The sequence below is a fragment of the Leopardus geoffroyi genome, chromosome B3 (assembly GCF_018350155.1).
Source record: "Leopardus geoffroyi isolate Oge1 chromosome B3, O.geoffroyi_Oge1_pat1.0, whole genome shotgun sequence".
NCBI lineage: Eukaryota > Metazoa > Chordata > Mammalia > Carnivora > Felidae > Leopardus > Leopardus geoffroyi.
Genome location: NC_059337.1, coordinates 49,058,131 through 49,084,857, shown reverse-complemented (window position 1 = coordinate 49,084,857; position 26,727 = coordinate 49,058,131). Strand labels below are relative to the sequence as shown.

The 26,727-nt window shown below is 37.9% G+C and overlaps 1 protein-coding gene across 2 annotated transcripts in view; it reads right to left on the bottom strand.

The window, feature by feature from the left end:
- The window catches only part of PRTG (protogenin), a 128,907-nt gene that overhangs the window by 11,703 nt on the left and 90,477 nt on the right, over nucleotides 1-26,727 (bottom strand). For both annotated transcript variants that reach the window (XM_045449661.1, XM_045449662.1), the window contains exons 12-15: nucleotides 10,027-10,122; nucleotides 9,190-9,376; nucleotides 8,121-8,248; nucleotides 6,726-6,896 (exon numbers count right to left, since the gene is read on the bottom strand). In XM_045449661.1, coding sequence (XP_045305617.1) covers nucleotides 6,726-6,896; nucleotides 8,121-8,248; nucleotides 9,190-9,376; nucleotides 10,027-10,122 — 582 coding nt within the window. The remainder of the gene's footprint in view (nucleotides 1-6,725; nucleotides 6,897-8,120; nucleotides 8,249-9,189; nucleotides 9,377-10,026; nucleotides 10,123-26,727) is intronic.

Genomic DNA, 26,727 nt, shown 5'->3' with positions numbered 1-26,727 from the left:
TTGTTTTTACTTCTTAAGTTAGAAACAACACAATTATTTTTGAAAGTATGAATATATTTCTCACTCTCTCAATCATTATCTAAAATTTCTTAAAAATAAACAGGAAGGAAAATGCCGAAGTTATGTAGGAACCTCAGAGTGTTGAAGACCTGGATCTCAGATTAACTATCGAAAACTACCACTGATATTCTGCTTAGCATCCACTATCCTCCAAAGGAACCATCACTTAAATTTATGTATATATATGGTATCAAAAGATCTTTCCTCTGTTGGCATGATGGCTAAGAAGGATTCCTACATGTGTACTGTTATTACTTGTGGGGTCTCTCTGCTCTTGCTCTGCCACTGCACTAAAGTATTTTTTTACAAAAGGGATTCCCATCCTAGGAATTAATTCTAACGTTAATAATGTAGATGTAAGAGTGTCCAACGAGAAAGTTGTCCCAAGCCTGCATTTGTGGGCTGATATTCACAGGGAACCTAGTTTCCCTAAGATGACTTTATCTCACTTTTTCCCCGACTCAGAGCATCCTTATAATGGGCGATGGGCATTAAGGAGGGCACTTGCTGGGATGAACACTTGGTATTATATGTAAGTGATGAATCACTAGGCTCTACTACTGAAACCAATACTACACTGTATGTTAAATAACTTAAATTCAAATAAATAAATTTAAAAAAATAATAGCTTCAAAGAGCTTATAGCAGTCACCCCCAGGCCAGACCTCACTATTCTCCTACACTTGCTAGAGTATATTTCATTATGCAAGTGAAATGTGGGGTGATCTCAGAGCTCAGGTCATGATTCAGAGGCCACCTCTGAGGTCACATGGTGTGAGGCAGCTGAACCAAGTAGCTACGCAAGGGCTGAACATACTTGTTTTCATGTTCTCTGGTTTCAGCTTGGCCTGAAGACAGTGTGAGCTACATGAGTACACAACTGTTAAATAAACAAACTGGCCCTTATTTAGAATCAGGAAGAGTCTTTCTATGGCTACCATATTCTCAGCCAGGTGAATTAAAAAAAACAAAGATGTATTGTGACAGGTTACAGTTAACTAGAAGGAAAATCATTTCAATTTCTTCACAATAGACATATAAATAAATTGAGTTTTCATTTTAGCATAGAATACTTTACATTAATTTTTTAAAGTGCTTGGAAAAAACCAATCCCTACCTGAAATTAAAAATCTTTTCATTTAAGTTTTATAAACAGATGAGCTGTGTGGACACGTCCCATGAAAAAATCGTCCTTCACACAAAAAAGGAAACTAACATTCTGGCTGCTTTCTGAAGAACAAAACCATTTACTCAAAGCAGTTCCCAAATGTTGAAGTGATATGCCTGTCCCTGTATTCTCTCAGCAGACTAGCTCAATCTCAATTAATGTGACTACTCTGGTCCACAGCTGTTCACATGTATCTTAATCTTTAGCTGTTCTGGAGTTTCACAAACCAGACAGTACAATAGCCTCAGTGTTGGATCAATGTTGATCAAATGCTGGCATGCTCCCAACTATGTAATTTGTGACTTGGGGCACATTACTGAACTTTAATTTCCTCATGGGGGCAATAATTCCCACCTCATATAATTATTAGAAAGCATTAAATAAACTACCACTGGCAAGTCTCTGACATAAGTGTATACACTCAATGAAAGGGAGTCTTCTTCCTCACCTCTGACCTTCCCTTCTTTCCCTTCTGGAAGACAGAAATATTTTGCACATTTGAACAGCTTAAGGTGGCTAGCATAATGCTTCATATAATTCTCAGTAAACGCCAACTGAACTTCTATTAAAATATGAAATACCTGTCACCAAAGGAGTGTTCATTTAGGATAAAAAAGCACAGGGAAAGATTTTGAGGCTGGAGAAGCACTCCAGAATTCAGTCTCAGAATTCACTTCTGTCTTCACTAAGTGATTGTTTTCCAGTCCCATAGTTTTAAAGATCACGTACATGGTGATGATTTCTTAGTTATACCACTAACTTTTCCACACCTCTCCCATGAATTTAACCCTCACACTGATTAATCAACCTCTGTACTTGAAAAAACCAAGCCTTTGATTTATCCTGTCAATTTTGCTTCTCATTTTTCCTTACACTCCGTATCAATCTGCAGCAAATCTAGCATGCTGTTGTTTCAAATTGTGTTCTTATAGCTTCTTACTACCTTCCTCATGATCACTCCTGTCCAAGTGCCCATTAACTTTCACGTGGACAGCTGTATGTCCAATGGTCTCTTCAACTTCTACACTTACCTGCTTATAATCAGTTTTTCAGGTGGTTGCCAGAGTAATCCTTTAAAAATTTTTTTAAGGTTTATTTTTTTTATTTTGAGAGAATTGTGAGTGCGAGTCAGGGAGGGGCAGAGAGAAAAGCGAGAATCCCAAGCAGGCTCTACACTTTTAGTGCAGAGCCCAGTGCAGGGCTCTAACTCATGAATCATGTGATCATGACCTGAGCCAAAATCGGACGCTTAACTAACTGAGCCACACAGGAACCCCCAGAGTAATCCTTTCAAAATGTAAATCTGATCAAAGTCTCCAATGTCTTCCATCTCTCCTAGAATAAAATGTGTGGTCTACAAAGTCCAGCCTATAAGATCTGCCCTTGGTTTCCTTCCCCCTGATCTTCTACTGCTTGCTCTGTCCCTTACTCTAGCCTCTCTGGCCTTCTTGTTCCTCTAACATGCTAAGCACACTTCTGTCTCACGGCCTTTGTACTTCCTCCGACATCCACATGGCTCTGCTCAGATGACTTTTCTTCCGAAAGAACTTAACCTTACTACCTCCATCACTTTGTCTCTTCCCCCCATTGTAGCTTTCTTTATAACATTAGGACATACCTGAACATTTACATATTTGTTTGTGTGTTACCTGAGATATAAGTTTCAATGGGGAAGGAACACTGTTTTGTTCACTGTAGTACTGCCAATGCCTAGAAAAGAGCCTGTCACACAGTAATCTCTCAGTAAGAATTCATTTAATAAATCAATTTGTTCCTACTATTGGTATTCTATTTGGCAAATGTTGAGTTAAATGGATTCCTTTACTGAAGGACTTTAATTTCCAGTGTGAATCCCTAATAGGTGGAAATGATATCTTTATTTAGACCAAATTTATTTATTCATAGAACTTTTTTTTTTTTTTGAACAAGGGACATCTTGGATAATCTTGGGACACTCACGTTATGAGAAATAGAGTTCAGGAATTGCTATAGTATAGGGCATAATTTCTCAGTGCCTTTTAGATTTTAAAATAATTGACTAGTTTGTGATGATTTGCTGCAGATCAGGAAGGTAAACACTATAATTTCTGAATCACTTTAAATTATACACAAGTATAATTTCATATCACATTTCTGCCCCATCATTTCACCATGTACAATTTTAGCCACAAATATCATCTGGTCATCATGAACATTTTTTTAAATGTTTTCACTAATGGAGAGGACTGGGTCACTCACTCGGTTGAGTGTCCAACTTCAGCTCAAGTCATGATCTTACAGTTCGTGGGTTTAAGCTCTGCGTCAGGCTCTGGGCTGACAGCTCAGAGCCTGCAGCCTGCTTTGGAATCTGTGTCTCCCTCTTTCTCTGCCCCTCCCCTGCTCACACTCTCTCTCTCTCTCAAAAATAAACATAAAAAAACTTTTTTTTTAATGTTTTCACTAACGAGAAAATCTTATTCCACTTGGTAATAAATATGTGAGTTAAATATACACATAAAATGTATAATAAAATATGTATAGAAGATTAATAGATATATAGGAAAGAAATACTGATATTTTTCCTCTTCCTTTTCCCTCACCTTTCTATCCTTTTACCTTTTCTGAAAGTGGCCATAATTAGACATGAAAGACCATTTTACATTCTATAATGTCATGTTGTGTTTTTTGCTTTTGGTTTAAAAGGGGTGCCTCAGGGGTGCCTGGGTGCCAACCTCAGCGCGTTGAGCGTCTGACTTCGGCTCAGGTCATGATGTCACAGCTTGGCTCATGAGTTCGAACCTCGCATCCAGCTCCATGCTGACAGCTCAGAGCCTGGAGCCTGTTTCTGATTCTGGGTCTCCCTTTCTCTCTTCTCCTCCCCCACTCACGTTCTGTTTCTCTCTCTCTCTCCCTCAAAAATGAATAAACATTAACAAAAATTTTTTAAATAAAAGTGGATGACTCAAACCATTTATGTTTTTTGCTCTCAAAAAGTAAATTCAATGTTTTTTTTTTACCTATATTATTCATTGTGTCCTCTATGAAATACTAACATTAGCTATAAAAAGGCGTTCTCTATACTTAACAAAGGACAAACACTTTTTGCTATGAATGTGTCTTAAAATCACAAAAGTAGGGTAATGGCAAAAATAGATTTTTTTCTCCCATGCATGATTATATAGTTAGAAAGGCTTATATAGATGTAAAAACCTGCAATTACAATCCATTTCACTACTGGGTCATCAGTGAGGCAAAATACGGTTTTCTGAACCTTGTTTGAAACTGACAAATGAATGCAATGAAAGGAACCAAAACAAAATACTGTTTCTTTTTAGCCAGGTACAAATGAAGAGCTAAAGGGAATATGTGCTTCTGTGATAAATTACTTACTTATAAGATTAATTACTTATACATAACACCTCATTAAATCAAGTTTGTCAAATGTGTCAATAAATCATTTTGGAATTAACTAAAACTAAAGTATACATTTAAAGAATACTGTGGTAGCCTGTAAGACTAATAGCCCTAAATAAATGGTGCCTCTGTCTATCCACACCCAAGGGCAGTGCTCTCCCACACTAACTCTGGGCTTGCCTATCTGATTTGCCTTGCCCAGTGGGACATTAGCAAATATGAAACAAGCACAGGCTTGCAAAGCTTTGTACGTGCAGCTTCCTCCCTCTCCTCCTGATGCTGGAACTCTCTCCTGCTGTTTTTAAGCTACCCATACTCTGTTGAAATCATGAGATGATTTTAGTCTCATGAGTGACCTCAGAAGAGACCAAGAGAAAGACTGCCCAGCTGATCCCAGTCCAAATTGCTGACTCACAGAACTGTGAGAAAATAAGATGGCTAATTTTTAAAGTGGTTTGTTAGGAAGCAATAGATCAATTGATACACACATAAAACTGCATTGCTGTCAAGTACTTATTACATTCAAGTTTCTTCAGTGACCAGGAAATCATTACTTAGTGGAGCTTCTACAGAATGAAAAATATGAATATATGACTATTAAAATTCCAACTAAAGTCACCACTTGTTTGTTTTACGTTTGCATAGAGAGTTTTATATTATATCCACACGAGTTTTATATTATATCCACACCTATTTTAATTAGGTAAATACTCCCTTCAAAAGGTAAAATGTATGAAGAAATATAAACACTGTAAAGTGTTTAGAATATGTAGATGGCCAACGAATTTGCTTCTTGAAATCCTTCTTAAGTTTTTAATTGCTTGGAAAGCTGTTCTTTTCCCAGTATGCATGTCTAAATTAAGGAAGCGCCAAAATAATAAAGCTTTACCATTTATGTGATGGCCCATCTGAAAACTGGTATGTGGACTTGTCCAAATGGAAGATTCAAAAATTTAAAAAGGATAGAATGATAAAAGCATGCAGTAAGAATGTTAAAACGTTTTAGAATTTAGTTTTTCTCAGCTAAAAACAAAAATCAGTGTTACAAAAATTAAATCCAGTGTTCCTATGTCCCATTCAGCTTTTCCCTGTACTTAAGTGGACCCTAGTTATTTATATGGGCCAATTTATTTGTATGTCGGCCTTTTTAGTAGCTGAATACAGGTCTGCTACCTTCAACCAGGTCTTCTTCCAGCGTTTGCTACTCCAGGGTAAGACACGCCACCACCAGAAATCTAGTAATCATCTGTAACGATTTTCCCTTCCTTACCCCTCTCCTTCTCTACATAAACTACCCAGTCCTGTCAAGTTCACCTCCCCTGTATCTTTTGACTGTCCTCTCCTTTCCATCTCAATCCTCAGTGATCTCATCCAGGCTTATTGTCTCTTTCCTGGACCACTACAGTCACTTCCTAGTCTCTGCATTACTCTTACCCATTTCTCCTGGACCAAACCCCTTCTATTCACAATATTCAAAAGTGATCTTTCTGGAATGTGAATCACATGCTCATGCTTAAGATATGCTGATGGCTTCCCAATGCTCTCTGAATAAAACCCCAGTGCTTGAGGCTCTGGGGAGCTCAGTCAGTTGAGTTTCCCACTGTTGATCTCAGCTCAGGTTATGATCTCACAGTTGGTGAAATAGAGTGCAGAGCCTGCTTGGGATTCTCTCTCTCCCTCTCTCTGCCCCTTTCCCACTCATGCTTTCTCTCTTAAAATAAAGAAATAAGTAAATAAACATTAAAAAAAAAAAAAAGCCCTGGGGAGCCTGGGTGGCTCAGTCAGTTGAGCATCTGACTTAGACTCAGGTCATGATCTCACAGTTCGTGAGTTCGGGCCCCGCGTCGGGCTCTGTGCTGACAGCTCAGAGCCTGAAGCCTGCTTTGGATTCTCTGTCTCCCTCTCTCTCTGCCCCTCCCCCACTCATGCTCTGTCTCTCTTTCAAAAATAAACATTAAAAAAAATTTTTTTTAAAAGCCCAAATCCTTAATAATTTGTTACTTGATAAATATAAATTTAAAATAAACTAGATCCTTCTTTCCATTTGTTTCCTTATCATCAGTAACCTTACTTTCCATCTTCTTTGAGAATTTATGATATTTACCTTCTCGGTGTAGGACCTGCCATTCTCCTGCAATCCAGGCCTTCCTGGATGCATACAAGATGGTATAGCGTGTGACCACGGTCTCTGGGCCATCAGGGGGTTTCCAAGAAACCAGAGCAGTGTCATCCTCTATCAAGGTCACTTTTACTCCAACCGGTGGGCCTGCTGGGGCTGTGCACACATGTAAAAAATACTGTATTACCAGGATTAAATGGTGATAAACACTCAAATACCCAGTTAACAGATGGATAGTCATGGAAAAGAGTTAGAAAAACTAGAAACCACTATAAAAAAATCTCAGAATCACAGCTATTACAGATCACTAGTGATAAGGGTAAAATACTATTTTTTTTCTTCTTTTTCTGAGAGGTAATTTCATTTTTATAATGTTTAAAACATCATGAAAAAGGATATGGTAGATTCCTAGATGGGGAATTACTGAATCAGAGGGTGTAAGCATGTTTAGGACTTTTGATATTGTTTTGCCAAACTGATAACTAGAAAAGTTTACAATTCCACCAGTAGCAACTGCCCATTAAATATTGAGTCTCATACCCTGTTTAGGTATTGAATTTAAACTACATTTGTTACTAAAATGTACAGAATATATATTTAGCTGATCCAGGAAGCCACTGAAGGAAATACTTCTGAGACCAAAATATTTCTCCAAAAAGTTGTGAATCAGTGAGTTTACAGGACAGACTTTAGACTAATGATTTGTATCTGGGAAAGCAGTAAAGTCTTGGGATTTTAGTTGACCCCAGTTTAATATGAACTAAAAGTATGAAGAGCTGGGTTTTGGTACCACATTACATATGGGAATACAGCCAAAACCACAGTAAAGAGGCCCTATGTTCACTGGAGTAAATGTCCTTCCTTTGTTTCTCTCAGCATAATTAGAACAGAGCCGCAATGGTCCTTATATAGATCATCCATTCCTTTACCTTCATCCTAGAGAAAAGGAAATGCAGTCCCACAGACATGAAATACCTCAGCAAGAGGCACAGGTAAGCTACAGAAATGGTGCTCAGTCAGGGATCACATTCACCGCACTGTGCACATAACCTACCACTCACATTTGCTCTAATGTGGGCTCCTAACATCATTAAATACACTATTTCCTTCCATTTTTAATTATTTGGGTGCAGTCTTGAATAGCACACCTGATTTTAGAAAATTTAATGTTCCCTAAAGAGAGGGGCTAGACTTAAGCCCATCTACTTGTGCAATACATGCGGTAAGAGGAACTTTTAAAAAAATATATAATAAAAAAAATAAATTTCAAAAGTTAAGAAACAAAACAAATGTATACAGGTCAATCAAGGTGGCAACGAGGGTAGTATCTTTTTTAAAGCGACACATATATATTTTTACACGTTTAGATAACTGTTTTACCTTCTGGAAGCGTAGAATGGTAGACAACAGGGCTCCAGGGACTGGAAAGCTGATCCACATGCAATCGTACAGCAAATTCATATTTGGTGTTGGGTTCTAGACCCTGAACTAACATGTGAGTTTCTGATCTATAATAACGAGCAATGAAGTTGTTAATGCTGGTAGTGCATTGTTTCTAAAAGATTATCAGTATTTCCAGTCAATATAGGTAAAGCATACTGTTCTTATTTATCACCTCATTTTCTTTAAAACAATTTTTTAGCCTAAAAGAGCAATCTCATTTGACTATTAAAATACTACATTTGATATTATCCTATATAAATCAGCCTACAAGTTGCCTCTCTGAAAGGAAACTAGGAAATCAGCAGTATAGAAATGTCCCAATACAAAATGATTTCCTCTGAAATACTACAAGTCAAATCATTCTTTTTTAAAGTTTATTTATTTTGAGAGAGAGAGAGAGAGAGAGAGAGAGCGCAAGCATGAGTGGGGGGGTAGGGAGGGGCAGGTGGCTGGGGGGGGGGCGGTAGGGGCAGAGAGAGAATCCCAAACAAGCTCTGTGCAGGCAGCCCCTGAGGTGGGGCTCCATCCCACGAACCTTGAGATCATGACCTAAGCTGAAACCGAGTCATACACTTAACCAACTGAGCCAGTCAGGCGCCCCATCAAATCATTCTTTTAAATCATAATGATGGGCATCTTTCTAACTATAACCAAGAAAACAGAATACTCGGTTTATTTTTTGATGTTAGCATAAAAATGGTCTTTTGTTTCTTCCTTTAACTATGCTAACTTTAGCCACTTGAAAGTAATACTAGCTTCTCATCTAATCTTACTGCATGAGGCTGGGGAAACAACAACAAAAAGTCATTTACAGAAACTAACTGTCAAAAGATACAGTTTTCAGAACTTGATATGGTAAAGATGCAAAACTCCCAGCCATTTTATAAGTAAGGGAAGTCCTGAGACAAGTGCTTTCAGGTAAAGCTTAAGCTGGCCGAAGATGGTAAGAAACAAGTATGAGTGGGGAGAAGAGCAAAGAAAAACACTATTAATAGAAGCTACATACGTTTGAAGGTATAGAACCAAAGAAGCGTTCTGCAGGCCGACAGGGTTACAGCGGATGGTGTAGTTAATTATTTGTGCAGTGGTGAACGCAGGCCTCCTCCAGTGCAGGAAGATGGAAGATGAGGTGTTAGCCTTCGCATAGAGATGGTGGGGTGGTGGTGGAGGAGGAACCATGCGATCACGAACAGCTATTGAAAAAGACAATGTTACTTTACTGCATGGCATAATATTACTATAGAAAGTGGCAAAATGATAAAATCATAACTCCCCACAATATAAGTTGGCTGTAAGTCTTTCTTCCACTAAAGTGGTTCATAGATACACTTAGAGATGTATCATTTAATTCTCAGCAACTCTTCCATGAGTTAGAAAAGGAATCAAATATTATCAATACTTAGATTGTAAAACAGAAGCACTGAGAAGTCAAACTACCAGCATGAAACATCCAGAAGGCCAGCAATGGACTTAAAATTAAACCCAAACCCTCTTCAGTAGCAATAAGCCCTAACAGGTCTTAGCACAAGTAAAACTGAACAGAAATTGGAAGAAAGTATTAGCCTCAAGGTTAAAGCAGAAGGTATTCGGGGTTATTTTTCCCAGTTAAATTTCTAATGGTCTTTTACTTGCAAAAGTAAAACAGGTTCTTATAATTAAATACATCTCACTTAAATATTTATTTTGAGCAGGTACTTGCTGAAGATAACTATGTTAGACCATGGAAGATATAAGACCACCAAGGATTCCAACTAGTAATGAGACTTAAATCTACAGAAGGAAGAGGAGAAAAAAGACTGTGAACCATACAGAGTTAAAATGTGCTACCATAACTCTTACTTACACACGCATCCTGGAGTGCTGACTGTCTGGTCTGCCTGATAGCCATCTTCTATGTTGTTGTAAGCCAGTAGCCTCACGTGGTATTTTCTTCTGGGGTCTATAAAGAAACTGACAGGTAATAATTTGGTCCAGCCTTCTAGATATCACCAAAGGTTCTAGAACCTTTCCAGATTTTGGTTTAAAAATCTTCTGAATGCCTCACAGTTTGAGATGTTTTTTTCCTTTCCCTATCCTATATAGTGACTCAGCAATTCACCTTAGTATGACCTTGCTAGTGTGACTATTAGTTATTTAAAATTTTATTTAACCTCATTTCAGATAGTAACATTACCACTATTACTCTTCCTCCTCCTCCTCCTCCTTAACTGACCAGAGACAGATTCTTGATTCTAAAAGGCAACCTGATGGATCACTTATAAGAGGTTACGTGACATAGAAGTTTTTTGTTTAGTTACTTGAGGGTGGCTAACTTGAAAGCATGGAAATCAAAGTGAGACTATTTCCCCTCAAAGGTAAGAAGAAATATAATCATCACCCCTTGATACCTTTAAAAATTTTCATAACCATGCGTTATTTATCTCAATGTGTGCCCTTTCCAGAATCTGATTTTCAAGCTGACCCCTAAATTCACCAAGAAAGAAGAGCTGGAGCTCCCTCTACTGGTGTTCATTCACAGTCACAATATGAAAACCAAATTCCATCCCATGCACACAAAAACAAAAAAAAAAATTTCAGGTTTTTGAGGATATAAATGGTTATACATTTTAAGTGATACATTTTAGAACATATTCAAGAAGTTTAATGATACAAATATATTTCAGTATGACTGTTTATTATAACATTTAATTATAGAATACTTACTTGGGACAAAAATAAACACTATTGAGAAATACTGTATTTTTCTCCCCCAGCTTTGTTGAGGTAAACAAATAGAAGGTGTATATATTTAAGGTATACAAGGTGATGCTTGACATATGTATACATTGTGAAGTGACTACTACAATTGAACTCATAAACATAGCTATCATCTCACATAGTTACCATTTTGTGTGTGTATGTATATTGAAAACAAGATCTACACTTTTAGTAAATCTGAAGTATATAATACAGTATTGAAAGCTATTATAGTCCCCATGCCATGATAGTACTTAAGATCTCTAGAACTTATTCACCTGGCATAAGTGAAACTTTGCACCCTTGAGCAACATCTACCCATGTCCCCCACCCCTGAGCCCCTGGTAATCACCATTCTACTCCCTGCTTCTATGGGCTCAACTGTTTTGGATTCTGCACATTAGTGAAATCATACAGTAATTGTCTTTCTGTGTCTGGTGTATTTCACTATGCATAATATCCTCTAGGTTCGTTCATGTTGTGCAAATGGCAGAATTTTCTTCTTTTTTTTTTTTTAAGGCTGAATAATATTCCATTGTGTACATATGCCATGTTTTCTTTATGCATTCACCTGTCAGAAGACATATAGGTTGTTTTTATATTTTGGCTACTGTGAAAAATGCTGCAGTGAACATAGGGGTGCAGCTACCTCTTCCAAGATACTGATTTCATTTCCTTTTGATATATATCCAGAAGTAGGACTGCTGGATCATATAGTAGTTATATTCCTAATTTTAATGTATTCCTATGTAATACTTGTCTAAATTATAATAAACGCAGAAATACATTCTACATTTCATAAGGGAAAAATCATCCTTTATATACATATCTCCAATGTGGAAAAACTTAGACTAAACGGATAAAAATAACTGTAGAGTGAATTTAAACATTTAAAAATCCAAAAATAAAATGTAAAGTTTATTAAAATTTTCAAAATAATTTAAGAGTTTGTACATTTAAAAACTGATATATTCTAATATTTAATATTAAAATGCATTAAAAGGAGAACAATTTATACAACTTAGAACATTTCTATATTTATTAAAAAGTAGGAAGACTAATATTTGATTATACTAAAAAAATGCTTTTTGAGACTATCTCATTTGAGTACAACAAAATTCTATAATATATATGTTATTCCCATTCTATAAACCGTGGTACCAAGGTATTGACTAGATGTCCAGGGTTACACAAAGCTAAACTAAGATATTTTTATGACCAAGAACATATAGGGTCCTTTAAATTTACACAAATACATGGACTTTTGTCATAACAGGTAAGTCTGTCTCCTTAGAATGAATTTTAAAATAGAAATATTTTAAAACATTTTATAAAATAATTGCAGAAAACACAAATATATTTGGATTTCATTACTCAATGATTTCCAACATTTAGCACTAAAATTCTAAGATTAAAAGATTTCTGTTCAGATTAATGGCTACTTAATTTTAATCGGTGTTCTTCTTTCCCTCCTCCTAATATACTGCTAAACTCCTTAGTCGACTGAATCCTGAGTGTCATCTTACCAATACTCCCTCTGAAGGGGTACAAATGGAATTCATTTGGCTCTCTGCAGTCTAGTTCTTCAAACATATTTATTGTCTCTACTCAATCAGAAGAGTATCTTTAGGAAAGTCTCCTGGGAGTGGGACATGATGCCAGGAATTGGGAAATACTGAAAAGGAAGGATGGATGAGACAGAGTTTGACTAAAGGAGCTCACATTCTCAAGAAGCCAGACATGGATATGGCCAGCTCTTACAGAAAGCTAATTTTTTTCAAATATTTATTTATTTTTGACAGAGAATGAGAGAGACAGAGAATCCCAAGCAGGCTCTGCACTGTCAGCTCAGAGCCCAATGTGGGGCTGAAACTCACAAACCATAAGATTACCTGAGCCAAAATCAAGAGTCAGACGCTTAACCAAGTGAGCTATCCAGGGGCCCCACAAAAAGCTGATTTTGATGAGGGTTATGAGTCTGGGTGGAGAAATTAATCTTTTTTTCCATTGTGCAAACAATCAATCAACACTTCATGAATATTTCTCTTCAACGGTTATTTTTAGTCCTAAAATTGATTTCATTTTCCCTTTTTCCTCTTTAAAAAAACAAGCTGTCTACATTAAATTCTAAACCCCAAATTCACCTTTTCTTGTTGATCAGACAGAAGAGGCCTATGTATCCTGAGAAAATGAAAGAAAAGAGTTGCTCCCTGAACACACCCAGCACCTGTACGACCCACTCGGCATAGACTCTATAACCAGCCAGCATGAGAAGGAGCAATCTTCTGGTGCCCATCTGGAAATCACCAAGTCACCAGAGCAACCATCTCAGTGCTGGGTTCCTTCCCCTGCTCGTTTTCATGAGATCAGGAAAAGGCAAGTTATTAGACTAGCAAACCAACTACATCAGGTGCATGAGATTCCTTTGTATCCACACACACAAAAGTACAAGATCCAGGATAATTTTGCAAACGGTTTTAGCGGAAAAAATTAGAACAGAAGACATACTATGTGGAAAAAAAAATCTGAGAGAGAAAATCCATTTAATGTTTGTTCACATCTGATCAACTCTTTATGCTTTTCAAAGAATCTCATTTAAAAAAATAAAAGTGACAGGTTGGGGACCATACTGAGCAGTGGGCCATGTGCATTTGCCATGTGCTCCTGTAAGGCTTTAAGAAATAGGACTCCAGGGGTGCCTGGGTGGCGCAGTTGGTTAAACGTCCGACTTCAGCCAGGTCACGATCTCGCGGCCCGTGAGTTCGAGCCCCGTGTCGGGCTCTGGGCTGATGGCTCAGAGCCTGGAGCCTGTTTCGGATTCTGTGTCTCCCTCTCTGTCTGCCCCTCCCCCGTTCATGCTCTGTCTCTCTCTGTCCCAAAAAAAGTAAATAAACGTTGAAAAAAAAAAAAAAAAAAAGAAATAGGACTCCAACCTCAAAATCTAGTCGCTACATAATTTTGGTTTGTTAATCCAGAGACCCTGGAACAACATGGCCCATTTTTATGCATCATTTGTTAGAAATTTGATGTCATGGACCCAGGGAACCAGAGCCCTCAAATAATAATGTCAAGATGAACATTATCAGGCCATAGAGTTATCAGCTAAGAAAGAAAACAGAGGACACCTACACAATGAAAACAAAATTAAAGTAAAAAAAAAAAAAAAAAACACAAAACATCTGTTAGGACCAACTTATTAAATATAGTTAAATGCATAAGTAATATACCTTAGCATAAGTAGCACATGTACTCAAACTCTACAGTTCTGAAAAGACCCTCCATTGCATAAAGGACAGAGCAGAGACCCAGGATCAACACTGAAATGACACAGAGAACCAGTTTCCAAGGCCTGCTAACGGCCCTTCTCGAGTCAATCATTGCCACATATGTGGTGCTTGGTTACATGAGACTCAGTAGACTTAGGCTATATGTGGTTTAGGGGGAAAACAGCAGAGTCAGGAAGAGCAGCCACAAAGAATAGTACAGGCCTTCCCAAAACCCAGTTAGGGAAAAAGGAGAAAGGGAGAGAGTTGGTCCCATTTGCTTCAAAACTCAACACAAGGGGCATAAAAACCACTCATGACAGTTAATTCTTAATGGTCTCAGGAGTGATGGCTCAGATAGGTAGTACTTGGATTCATGGTTAACCTTGCTTAAAGATTTAGCAATATATAGAGATGAAAGATCAAGAAAGAAAGCTCAAATTAACACTAATCTCTAGTGAGTGTCAGCTTAAGTTAACATGACCATGGTCCCAGCCAGAATAACTTGTATCTTTTATTACAAAGTCGACCTTTGGCAGAAAAATGAAGATCTCCTTCCTAAAACATTGTTATGGCTACACCCCTTCTCTTTTCTCCTCTGGCTCTAGGACTTGCCTCACCTTCTTTCCTTTCTGATTCATTCTCACTACCAACCCTTCCACCCTGGTGTGTTTCACATCAGGAGGCGTCAGAACCAGAAGTCTGGTCACAGGTATCAAACAAACATTTATCAAGTACCTACTCAAAGTCAGGCACTATACGAAGACTCAAGGATTAGGAAGCCATTTTAATTGCTTTTAATTTCAGTCTACCAGAGTATAGACTGGCAAATGAATATTCTGTATGCATTATTTACTAACCATACAGTCTTGAGCATATTTTTTAGTTTGCTAAGCCTTGTTGTTTTCATTTGGAAAATAGAGATATAATCCCTTACAGGGATTTTAAGAGTCCCAAATGAAATTATGCCTATTAAAAACTCTGTACAGTTCCTATAATTAGTAAACATCCAATATTATTGTTGTTATAATAATGAGGAAAGTGGCCCAGGAGAGCAGAAAAGATTCTACCAAGAATGTGGTGCACTTAAACTTGGGAATCATCTTTGTGAAGGTAAATAAATATACAGGCATGGTCGAGAATCCAGAATGTCAGTAAATTAGCTGTTAGCAAATACTAATGCTGAGCTCCAACTATTCTCTGTCCTCATTAATATTCCCTGGTTTGGGGAGCAGGAAAAGGCTCCAAGTATGTGTCTGACATGTATTTATGATTGAAAGAGTTATGTTCTGTGTTTATGGTCACTAAGAATTCTTGCTGTTTTGGCAACCATGTCACATGGTATATAACACTCTCAGTTTCAAAACCACCTTCACCCACATCTTTCATGTTAATTTAATACTCTCTCATCTGCTAACAAAGAAACTACCTGATGATATAAATTCTTTGGGAAACGACATAATAGATTTCTTCCCTAATGGAAGAACAGATTGTTTTATGAAATGGAAATATGGAAGTCTGAGGACTAGCATTATGAACAGCAAGCAGATGGAGACAACAAATTCAGTTAATTATAACCAGTTTTAACAATTAGGTATTTATTACCCTCAATTACTACAACTCAGAGCAAGAAAAAAAGTTCAATAAAATGAGATTTGCCATAATGCCAAAATCTTTTAAAGATGTACTGATCAAGGACCTAAAATCCATTCTAAAAGCATATGATTTAACAATAATTGCACATTAATGGTATCTTTAGGCATCTTAAGTAACCTTCAAAAACTGTGCTATAATATACCCAATTTTCATTGCATACATGTTCCCAAAGACCACAAAACAACAAAAAACTCAGGTCTTCCAGTGCTTTACCTGAATAACTTGCATTTCTCTTCTCTAACACTAGATGGCATCTATGTGCCTATATGGAGAGTGATGGCCCCCACTCATCCAGCTAGCGAAGGTGGGAGCCATTCAGGTACCAGCTAAAACTATGAACGAGCAATTCAAAACAGGTATGCATGATATACGGCTGTTGCTTAAGTTTCACCAAATGAAGGCCTGCATGAAATGAAAGGCAATGAAAAGAAAAAAGGGTGCCTTGGATTAGTATTTGTCATATATATGGATATTTCACATGGAGTTTATAAAACCCTGTGAGCTACGTTATTGCTTTTGTCACCCGACCTCTATAGAGAAGGATGCTGAGACAAACAGAAGACAACTTTCCTAATGACTCAACGCTACTTGGAAGTTAAGATACAGTCTAGCACAATCCTGACGGTCTGCGCTGTCAGGCCCAGGCTGCCTGGATTCCAATTCTAACTGGTCACTACTGTGCAACCTGGGGGAAGTTAATTTCTCTTTGTACCTTGGTTAAAATCACCTGTAAGATAGCTATGATGACAATAACACAATCTACCTCTCGAGGCTGTTAGGAAGAGGAAATAAATTTATTCACAAAGTTTTTACAAGAGTGCCAACGTATAACAATAATGTTATACTGATGAAAACATTAATAGTAATAAAATATTATCAGCAACACATAACTCCAAATTCCTGCTCCCTCTCAGGGAGAAGGGCAGGCTGGCATAGTGATTAAAGGTACAGACTCTGGAACCAGACTACTTGGGTTTGAATTGAGTTTCCTCATCTGTAAGATGGAAATTGAATGGGTTTATATTTGTAAAAAGCTTTTTTTTATTTTTTTATTTTTTTTAACGTTTATTTATTTTGAGACAGAGAGAGACAGAGCATGAATGGGGGAGGGGCAGAGAGAGAGGGAGACACAGAACCGGAAGCAGGCTCCAGGCTCTGAGCCATCAGCCCAGAGCCCGACGCGGGGCTCAAACCCACGGAACCGTGAGATCGTGACCTGAGCTGAAGTCGGCCGCTCAACCAACTGAGCCACCCAGGCGCCCCTGTAAAAAGCTTTTTAAAATGCCTGGCACTTAGTAGATACTTTTCAGTAATAAATAAATAAATGTAGAGGAGAGGGTTGGTTTGAGAATTAGGGGATTTGGATTTTAATCTTCGATTTTGTAGCTGTGTGGCTTCAAAGGCAGTCTCCTGGAACTTGGTATCCTCATCTTTTTTTTTTTTTTTAATGTTTATTTACTTTCGAGAGAGAGAGAGAGAGACAGAGTGCAAGTGAGGGAGGGACAGAGAGAGAGGGAGACACAGAATCTGAAGCAGGCTCCAGGCTCTGAACTGTTAGCATAGAGCCCCATGCGGGGCTTGAACTCAGGAACTGCAAGATCATGACCTGAGCCGAAGTTGGACACTCAACCGACTAAGCCACCCAGCCGCCCCTCAGTTTCCTCATCTTTAAGATTAGCAAATTAAAATAATCAGTTTTTTTCAGATTTGTTTCCATAGCAGTGTGTTAGGGGAGCTAAGACAAAGGTACAAATAATTATGCAAGACAGGAAAAACTGCTACAAAGAGATCTGTTAAAGCTCTAAGGGAATTCAAAAGAAGGAGAGGTTACTGGTAGTTTTTTTTTTTTTTGTTTTTTTTTTTTAGGAGAGGGAGGCTTCACTGAAGAAGAGCATGTGAGGACAATTTAATTTTTATAGTAAGCACAGGGAAGAAGAGAGAAAGGCCAAGGATAGAATATAAGCAAAGGCTCAGGGACAGGAACATGTGGATCAGGGATGAGTAATGGGGAAGAGTTCAATGAAGGGTGCATGAGTGAAAGTCATGTAGAATAGTTAGGCTAAGGGTAGATCTCAGAGAGCTTTGAGAGCCAGGCTAGCCATTGTGGATTTTGTTATACATACACACAAGATGGCTTGACTAAATGGAATTGTTGAAAGAAGGGATTAATGAGGAGGAGTCTGAAAGCTCCCAAGTTTCCAGCCTGTGTTGACCAACAGAAATAGAAGAAGATATGCTTGGAGGAGCCAATGACATGCTGAACCAGAGATGCCAGAGGAGCCAAGTGGAGATGACCAGGGGTGTAGGCTGGAGCAAGTAGTAAGGATGGAGAACGACATTCAGCAGTCATGTACACAGAGGACGGGGTACCAAGGAGAGAAGAGACAGCAGGGACTAGAAACCTAGGTGTGAGATAGGAAGTGGTGTTAAGAAGTCATGAGGAAAACCCGGAAGGTATAATATCACAGGAGTTATGAGAAGAAGATTGGTTGGCAATGTCCAGTGCTATAGAGAAGTCACTGAGGGTAAAAGTGATATGTGGTATTTATGTCGTTTAACAGAGTAAATTCATCAGGAAGGGGTGGGGTTGAGGGGGTAGCAGAAAGGAAGCGGTGGGACGCTGGAGGCACAGCAATAAAAAGCAGAATGTAAATAAAATTGCATTATCTTCTGATATGCAGTATCATCAGATACTGAAGTATCTTCTGAAAATAAAAATGTTTACAGTGGTGGGGCGCCTGGGTGGCTCGGTTGGTTAAGCGTCCGACTTCGGCTCAGGTCACGATCTCACGGTCTGTGAGTTTGAGCCCCGCGTCGGGCTCTGTGCTGACAGCTCGGGGCCTGGTGCCTGCTTCCGATTCTTTATCTCCCTCTCTCTCTGCCCCTCCCCTGTTCATGCTCTGTCTCTCTCTGTCTCAAAAATAAATAAACGTTAAAAAAAAATTAAAAAAAAAATGTTTACAGTGGTATCTAGCTCTATGTGATAGCAGAATTTTTAGTTATTCTGGTTCTTATATTTCTACCTGCTCAATAATAAATATGAATTTCTTTGGTAATAATAAAACAGTACTTTATATGTATTATCTTAAATGATCTTATAACAGCCCTATATATTAAGAATTTTTTTTATAGACAAGGATACCTTCTATGTAAGTAAATTAGCTTTCATTTCAAAATTAACCACTCTTCTATACAGAATATCCAAAAATGTATTTCAAACTTCCCACATCCTTTAGTATGTCAGAAATAACCAAAACTTGTTTTGATTCTTCAAAATCATCCTTATTAGCATCAATTACTATAGCTTCCATAGCAAAGAGTGGTTGGTTGGTTTGTTTTTAACTTATTTTTGTTGACCTTCAGCTCCAATTCTGCTTCTGGGCCTATTTTCTGAAAAGCCAGGGGCCCTATAATCACTAATGTTTGAGAAGCCAGATAGCAAAACATGTCGGAACATGTGTAAATTAAGAGAACACATTCTGACAAATGGCATCGTTTCTTACTGAGTGGCTTCATGACTTAAACCTTTTTTGTGACTCACTTCTGGGTTTTAGGTGATCTTTTAAGTAGGCCCGGATAGGGTGGGTGATATTAATATATATTCAAAGTAGCCAAATACACAGAACAAAAACAGAATAGTCAAGAGTTGTAAATATTAAAGAATAAATTAACTTTAAGGAGAAAACATTTAAGAATTCCAGTCTTATCAGATTTTGATCATTGTTCTGTCCTTAAACTTCTCTAAGTACAAAAGGTAAAAATCAACAGACTCACTTAGGAAGTTTCCACACCATACCTTCTTCCAAACACTATGGAGGCCAAGTGTTCTCTGATGGAAGATAAACTCAGACAGTAAAACTGACAGACATCAATTCAAACTTTAGTGTTTTGCTTTAACACTAACATTTCCAGAAGTCTGGTCTCCTGGAAAATGCATAATAGAAAACCATTATTTACAAAGTATTTAGCTGTGGACCAACAGAAGGAGAGAGTGTTGGCGTCATGAAAACCAGGCCTGTTTGCTTGAGCTGTTGTGTTGGTGAGGTTCCAGAAGCCTTCAGAAGAGCCAGGCCAGAGTGGACAAGTCCAGGGTAGATAAATGAAGCGAACATCTGAGGTCAGGACCATGAAAAAACGTTTACCTGACATGAATAAATACACCTCTGACATCATTTCTAAATTTCAATATGAGTAAGACTTAATGAATTTTATTCCCCATTCTTCTAGGGAAAACTGATCAGGTGGTGGGGAAAATAATTTTCCTGAGACCAAAGGAAGATAAAACAACTTCATCTACTTTGGGACAGTCCCTGTCACTTGGCTCAGGTTAGACATGGAACCCATTTGATACAATGTCTTAGGAAAATACAAAGCATTATTTTAAACATCGCCATGCACTACCTTAAATGATTTACGTAAAATACCACTAAAGAAAGCTTTGCTTATGTTAGCCACAACGTGTCACACTTAAGATGGCTTCAGAGTATTAAAAAAGTGTATCAAAGGGGCGCCTGGGTGGCGCAGTCGGTTAAGCGTCCGACTTCAGCCAGGTCACGATCTCGCGGTCCGTGAGTTCGAGCCCCGCGTCGGGCTCTGGGCTGATGGCTCAGAGCCTGGAGCCTGTTTCCGATTCTGTGTCTCCCTCTCTCTCTGCCCCTCCCCCGTTCATGCTCTGTCTCTCTCTGTCCCAAAAATAAATAAACGTTGAAAAAAAAAAAGTGTATCAAATAAATTAGACTATATATGCAGAGGTAAGCAGCAATCTGAAAATTTGCTGATGTAAAGTCACTGCATGTGAAGTCTGGAAATGTTGAATTAGGAAATGCTCAGAATAAGTGACAAAGGTGAAATTCTGAAGGATGAAGCCTAGTGTCTGGCCCGATGTACATTTTTAATTTAATCTTTTGTGTTACAATGTTTTGTGCAGGCCTTTTCAGGGCCATTGTTCCCCTGTGGTCTGACTGGAGAGCCCCTTGGTCAGGCTAGCCAGGGTGACTGCACTGCCCCCAAGCCTGTCCCTCCAACACAATACCCTTCATATAATTATTCAGAGAAGAGGCCAACAGTATGACTGCTGTGACACCTGGGTCGTGGCCTCTGACACAGGATCTGGGGCCAGCCCAAGTCTGGTCCAGCAGCAGAGGAGCAGGAAAAATGCTAAGGGGGATGGGTGGGAAAGGAAAGCAGAGTGAAATACTCTGCTTTAAAATGTGATGTTTAAACACACAGTAACAAAAACACAAATCACATGTGAACAATGTGATTCGCCTTCAAGTTATCTAAACGTTGTTAGGTTTGTACATGTTTCTCCCATCCGAGAAACTGAGGGAGAAACCCTAGGGACACAAGATGAGCAGGCCTGTTTCAAGCGGGAATTCTTTGTCTTCTGTCATCAAAGTTAATTCATGGAAAAGTTAATTCGTGATGGTTAAAACAATGCCTGACAGGAGGGTGCTGCTATACGCTGATTTAAAAACAGAGGTTTTCAGCTAAAAAAAACAACTATAAATTTTACTTTAAGCCTTGATTAAAAATTTCATCCCCCTTTTGTTTATAAACTGAATCTCTGTAAGGCATTGTTAACGATAAACATTTTTCCTATCACATTATAAATTTAAAGGAGTTTTATTATGCTCACTATGCTGAAATGTTGTAAGTCTGCCCTGTGAGAATACAGAATATTTGAGTGTAAAATGACACAACAGCAGATGGAGTGGGCACTCCCCCACTCTCCAACCTACTACCCTGCATGTTCTGGGTAACACCTTTCTGTGGAAGCTGGTGGTAGAGTATTTGTCTAAACCTGAAATGACTCAGTGCCTTTTGTTCTGCCCCCCTGAAGGGCCTTAAGACAAATAACACCTCTCACTCCCAGTGAAAACATCCCCTCTCCTACTGCGTGTAGGATAATTTAGAAGAAAGTGCTTTGTACATGACATTTGAGAATCCGTTTCCTACCAAAATAAGTATACCCTATTGATAATCTCTGTTTTAAAAACCTCCCCCCACTCCCCAAAGACTGGGATTGTTTTGCAAAATCCAGAAGCAAATGGCTTTTTCGATCATACTTTGTTCACTAATGTTTTGTTCATGTTATTTTCTGAACATGCGATTTCATTTTTATACATCTATCAGGCTTTCAAGACTTCTTGTAACAACTATTTTTCATTTTTGACAAATGCATTACTTGAGGCTGTCTGGATAAGAAATACTTGGTGCTGAAGATTCCTACCTGGATGTTGCCACGAACGTTGCTGATTTACATCCAAACCCTGAAAAATGAATCTCCCACAAACACGGTTTTTGATCTTTTATGTTCTTTTCTTATGATACCCCTTTCCCTTTATGAATCCCTGCAGAAGAAAGGCACCTCATTGGTCCAATTTTGCAAGATGACACAGCAAAGCCACCACATCATCAATTAATGGAATGATGTCAATGGTTGATACTTCCTTTGGGGTGGGGAGGAGAAAAAGGAACACTTCAAAAGAGCAGCGGCTTCACGGTCCCCAAATTTATGATAGCTTTATGTGAACAGTACTAATGAGGTTGGTCCTTTCAGTTCTGAATAACTTAAAAATGAATAAAATGGAGGGGCTCCTGCCTGGCTCAGTTGGAGCATGCACCTTTTGCGTTGTGAGTTCAAGCCCCACATTGGTCATAGAGCTTACATTTTTAAAAAAAATTAAAAAAAATTTTAATGAATAAAAAGCAGTAATTGCTGATTATAAGAATTTATAAATATAAGATAAAAATGTCTTAGAAAGGTAGAGTAGATGCAGCCTCCTAGGACAACTTAAGGGGCTGTAAAATTTACAAATAAAGTTTACTTAAGAAAATGAAACAAATTCCTTTAATCATGTTGCTATTTCTATCCCGAGCAATTCTTATACTAAAAACATCCAAGTACTTGACTTCTGATACTGTACTCGGCTTGGCATTTGTTTAAGTAGCTGCTCTGTCTGCCAGCACACTCACGCTGTCTGTCTCACATACATCACTGCCTTACAAACAATATTTTCATAGACTGACAGAGAGAGCCTATTCATGACAACCAAACTTCCCCTGAAGCCACGAAATAAATTTCCTTCCAGGACTAACATTTCTCTGTTTCACTGTCATGGGCTCGCCATGCCATTTTGACCCTTTTGTGAGGCAACATGAAAATACCATCTATCATCTCCTGAACCACGGCGACTTGGTCGGAGGTGCACAGTTTCATTGCAAAAACATCTGTGGTTTGATAACCATTCCTCCAAATCTCAGTCCTCAGCAGTAAAAAGCATGCTTACAAGATGGGAAGGATGCAGGTAGACAGCTTGAAACCAATCTTAAATTTCTTCTCAAGTGGGAAATGCAAGCCAGCGAAGTATCGGCCTCATCAATCATAGTGATAAAACACAATTGTTATTTATATATGCCTCCTTTAGAATTCACAAGAAGCACTGTTACAACAATTTATTTAAACTTTGCTGAATGTATCACTCTGAAATCAATGTTAATGTTAGCAGATAAGGGAATTCTGGGAGTTTTTTGATACAAGCAGGTGTAGGTCATTACCATGTTAATTGCCTATAAACAGCCTACTCAAATTTTATATAAGCCTTAAATCTTTCAGGTATTAAGACACTGAAGATCACTGAGGTACTGGAAAGTATTCACTGTATCTTAAAATGGTTTTCAACACATATAATAGAGAATCTCAAACAACTGAGCATACAGAGCTAAATCAAAAGGATTTTCTGATAAAAAAAACATTGATCAGAAGATCCAAGGTTTCTTATACTTAATATCTGTTATTTCAAACAATATCTATTGTTTTAACCATGTGCATAGTCATGGTAAACACATCCCTAATTTGGAGAAACTGATTAAAGATTAAAAACAGAATACTGGGCATGTTTTACCTTTTAAATTATTTTTTAAACATTTTGATGATATGCTTTATTATTCTCTTACTTGCATGTGCAAGTAAGTGAACACACACATTTTCTTTTGTTGAGCCATCATACTTCACACCTAAATACTTGGACATGCTTCTCCTGAGGGCAAGGACATTCTCTCCTACATAACCATAGTACCATTATTAGGTCCAACAAATTTAACAATAACACGATTTAATCTAATATAGAACTCATTTTTGAATTTCCCCAATTGCTTCCAAAGTGTTCTTTAAAATGCTCCCTTCCCACCAACACAACTGAGAGTCACATACCACATGTCATTATCTCTTTCATCCAGAATCGCTGCTGTCCTTTTCCTACCTTTCCTAACAACGACTCTTTTGCAGAATCCAGTGTAGATGTTTTGGAGAATATCTCACAAACAGGGTTTATCTATTTGTTTCCTCATTATTAGATTCAGACTCAACGTTTTCTTTTTTTGGTAAGACTACTACATCAGTTAGATTATGACTTTTTATTAGGACAATAAAAAGAGAAAAGCACATATTTTGAAGATTCTTGAAAGATTTCTAGAAATATCTGATTTTTTTTATAAAACAAAAAAGCTTATTCATTTATTTTTTTATGGGTACTTGGGTTTTTTTTTAATTAGTATTTTAATTTACACCCATGTAGTTAGCATATAGTGCAACCATGATTTCAGGAGTAGATTCCTTAATGCCCCTTACCCATTTAGCCCATCCCCCCTCCCACAACCCCTAGAAATATCTGATACTTTCTATATAAATAATGCAAATGCAGATTTCTTTTCTAAAAAAAAATTCTCAATGAGTCACACTGAACTGCCAATTTGTAATATGCACACAGCATGGGAATAAAGCATACAATGAACCAGGGCCACACCAGTGTGCCAGTGAGTCAACGTGGGAAAGAGAATATAATTAATACAATCCCTGTAATTTCTCAGAACAGAAATGTGCATTAGCAAAATGAGAACAAGTGTCTCCTTACTTCTTAAAGTTTCCAGAGGTTTGAAATGTAGGATCTATAGTTTTGTGGAGTAAGAATTGAGGCCCATCTGCCAAGATTTTTCTTCTGAGACAAAAGGTCATTTTATGAAAAGAATGGGAATGTATTCAAGAAAGGGAAACACACTAAAACCACCCTAATTGGCCATCCAGATGGAGAAAGGTGAAAGTTCAAAAAAATTATTTTAATTGTTTCCTCCACTAATATCTCTAGATCATTCAAAACCCTATAACTTGTCAAATGATGCTAGAAGCCACAGGAATCTTCTTTCCTTATTATGTTAGGCCCTTGTCAAGCATAAGTTATATGGTTTCGATACAGATTCATAGAGAATCTCCAACAATTTGAGTATATAGAGTTTTTCTGGAAATACTGCATTTTGGGAATTTAATTAATATATTATTATTTCTTTTTATCAAAAATTTTGTTTTAATATTTATTCATGTTTGAAGGAAACAGACAGAGTGAGCAAGCAAGCAAGGCTGAGCAGAGGAGGGGCAGAGAGAGGGAGACAGAATCTGAAACAGGCCCCAGGCATAGCCTGTCAGCATAGAGCCTGATGTGGGGCTTGAACTCACCAACTGTGAGATCATGATCTAAGCTGAAGTCACTTAACCAACTAGCCACCCAGGCACCCCTATTACAATTTTCTCTGAAACAGGCTCCAAGCTCTGAGCTGTCAGCACAGAGCCCGATGCGGGGCTCGAACTCACCAACTGTGAGATCATGATCTGAGCCAAAGTCGGACACCTAACCAACTGAGCCACCCAGGTGCCCCTATTACAATTTTCTTCTAATAATTAAAATATCCTATGCCCCATAGCTAGCAGTCTTTGTGGTTTGTTTTGGTTGCCAGGAAGCTCACAGCTAAACTTATAGGCATTTCTAGCAACCGTACAGGACCTTATGGCATGCAAAAAAGAAGCCAATATCCTGGTTTCATCGGTTTTCCAACTTTTACTTACCTTTGCTCCAATTGATTCACGTAGGTATAGTCAATTAAACAAATACTGTTTTTTTCTCATTAGGATCAAATATTTGTTACAGAAAATTTATAAAACTCAGACAAGCAGAAAAGAGGAAATAAAAATAAAATATCCTAATACCAGAACCCAGATAGCACTTTTAACATTAGGTTGTATGTTATTTTCATTCCCCTTTCTATTCATATACACACATACAAAATATTTTTTTTATTTATAGCCTGCTTTTTCCACTTAATATACTGTGAACAAATATTCATGTTATTAAATATTCTTCTAAAATATTCCTTTAAATATCCACATTTATCCAAACTGTTTGGATGTACCACAGTTTATCTTACTAAACCTTTGTAGCTGAATATTTAGGTTTTATCCAGCTTATAGCAATTACAAATGACCCTGCAGTGAACGTCCTCACAGTTAAATTTTTTTTTAACGTTTATTTTTTGAGAGACAGAGAGAGACAGAGCGAGAGAGGGAGGGGCAGAGAGACAGAGGGAGACACAGAATCTGAGGCAGGCTCCAGGCTCTGAGCTGTCAGCACAGAGCCTGACATGGGGCTTGAACTCACGGACTATGAGATCATGACCTGCGCCAAAGTCAGACATTCAATCGATGGAGCCACCCAGGTGCCCCAAACATCCTCATGGTTAAATGTTTGTGCATGTTCATTATTATTTTATCATGATAGGTGTCTACTAACGGAATTACTCTTTTAAGAGTATGCATATTACAGCCCCCTCCTTTGGTGTTACTCAGTCATGCCTAAAAAGCTGTGAATCAATTTACACTTTTACTACTATGAATGTTGCTTAATCCCAAACCCTTACAAACACGGAGCCTTATGTCACCGATTCGTTTTTTTATTTAGTTGAATTTTGTGTTTCTGTACCGAGTCACTCTAAATCTTTCTTCAAAAAAGATACAGGAGATACATACATCTGAAATGATGACTCATCGCTTCTCGGCCTTT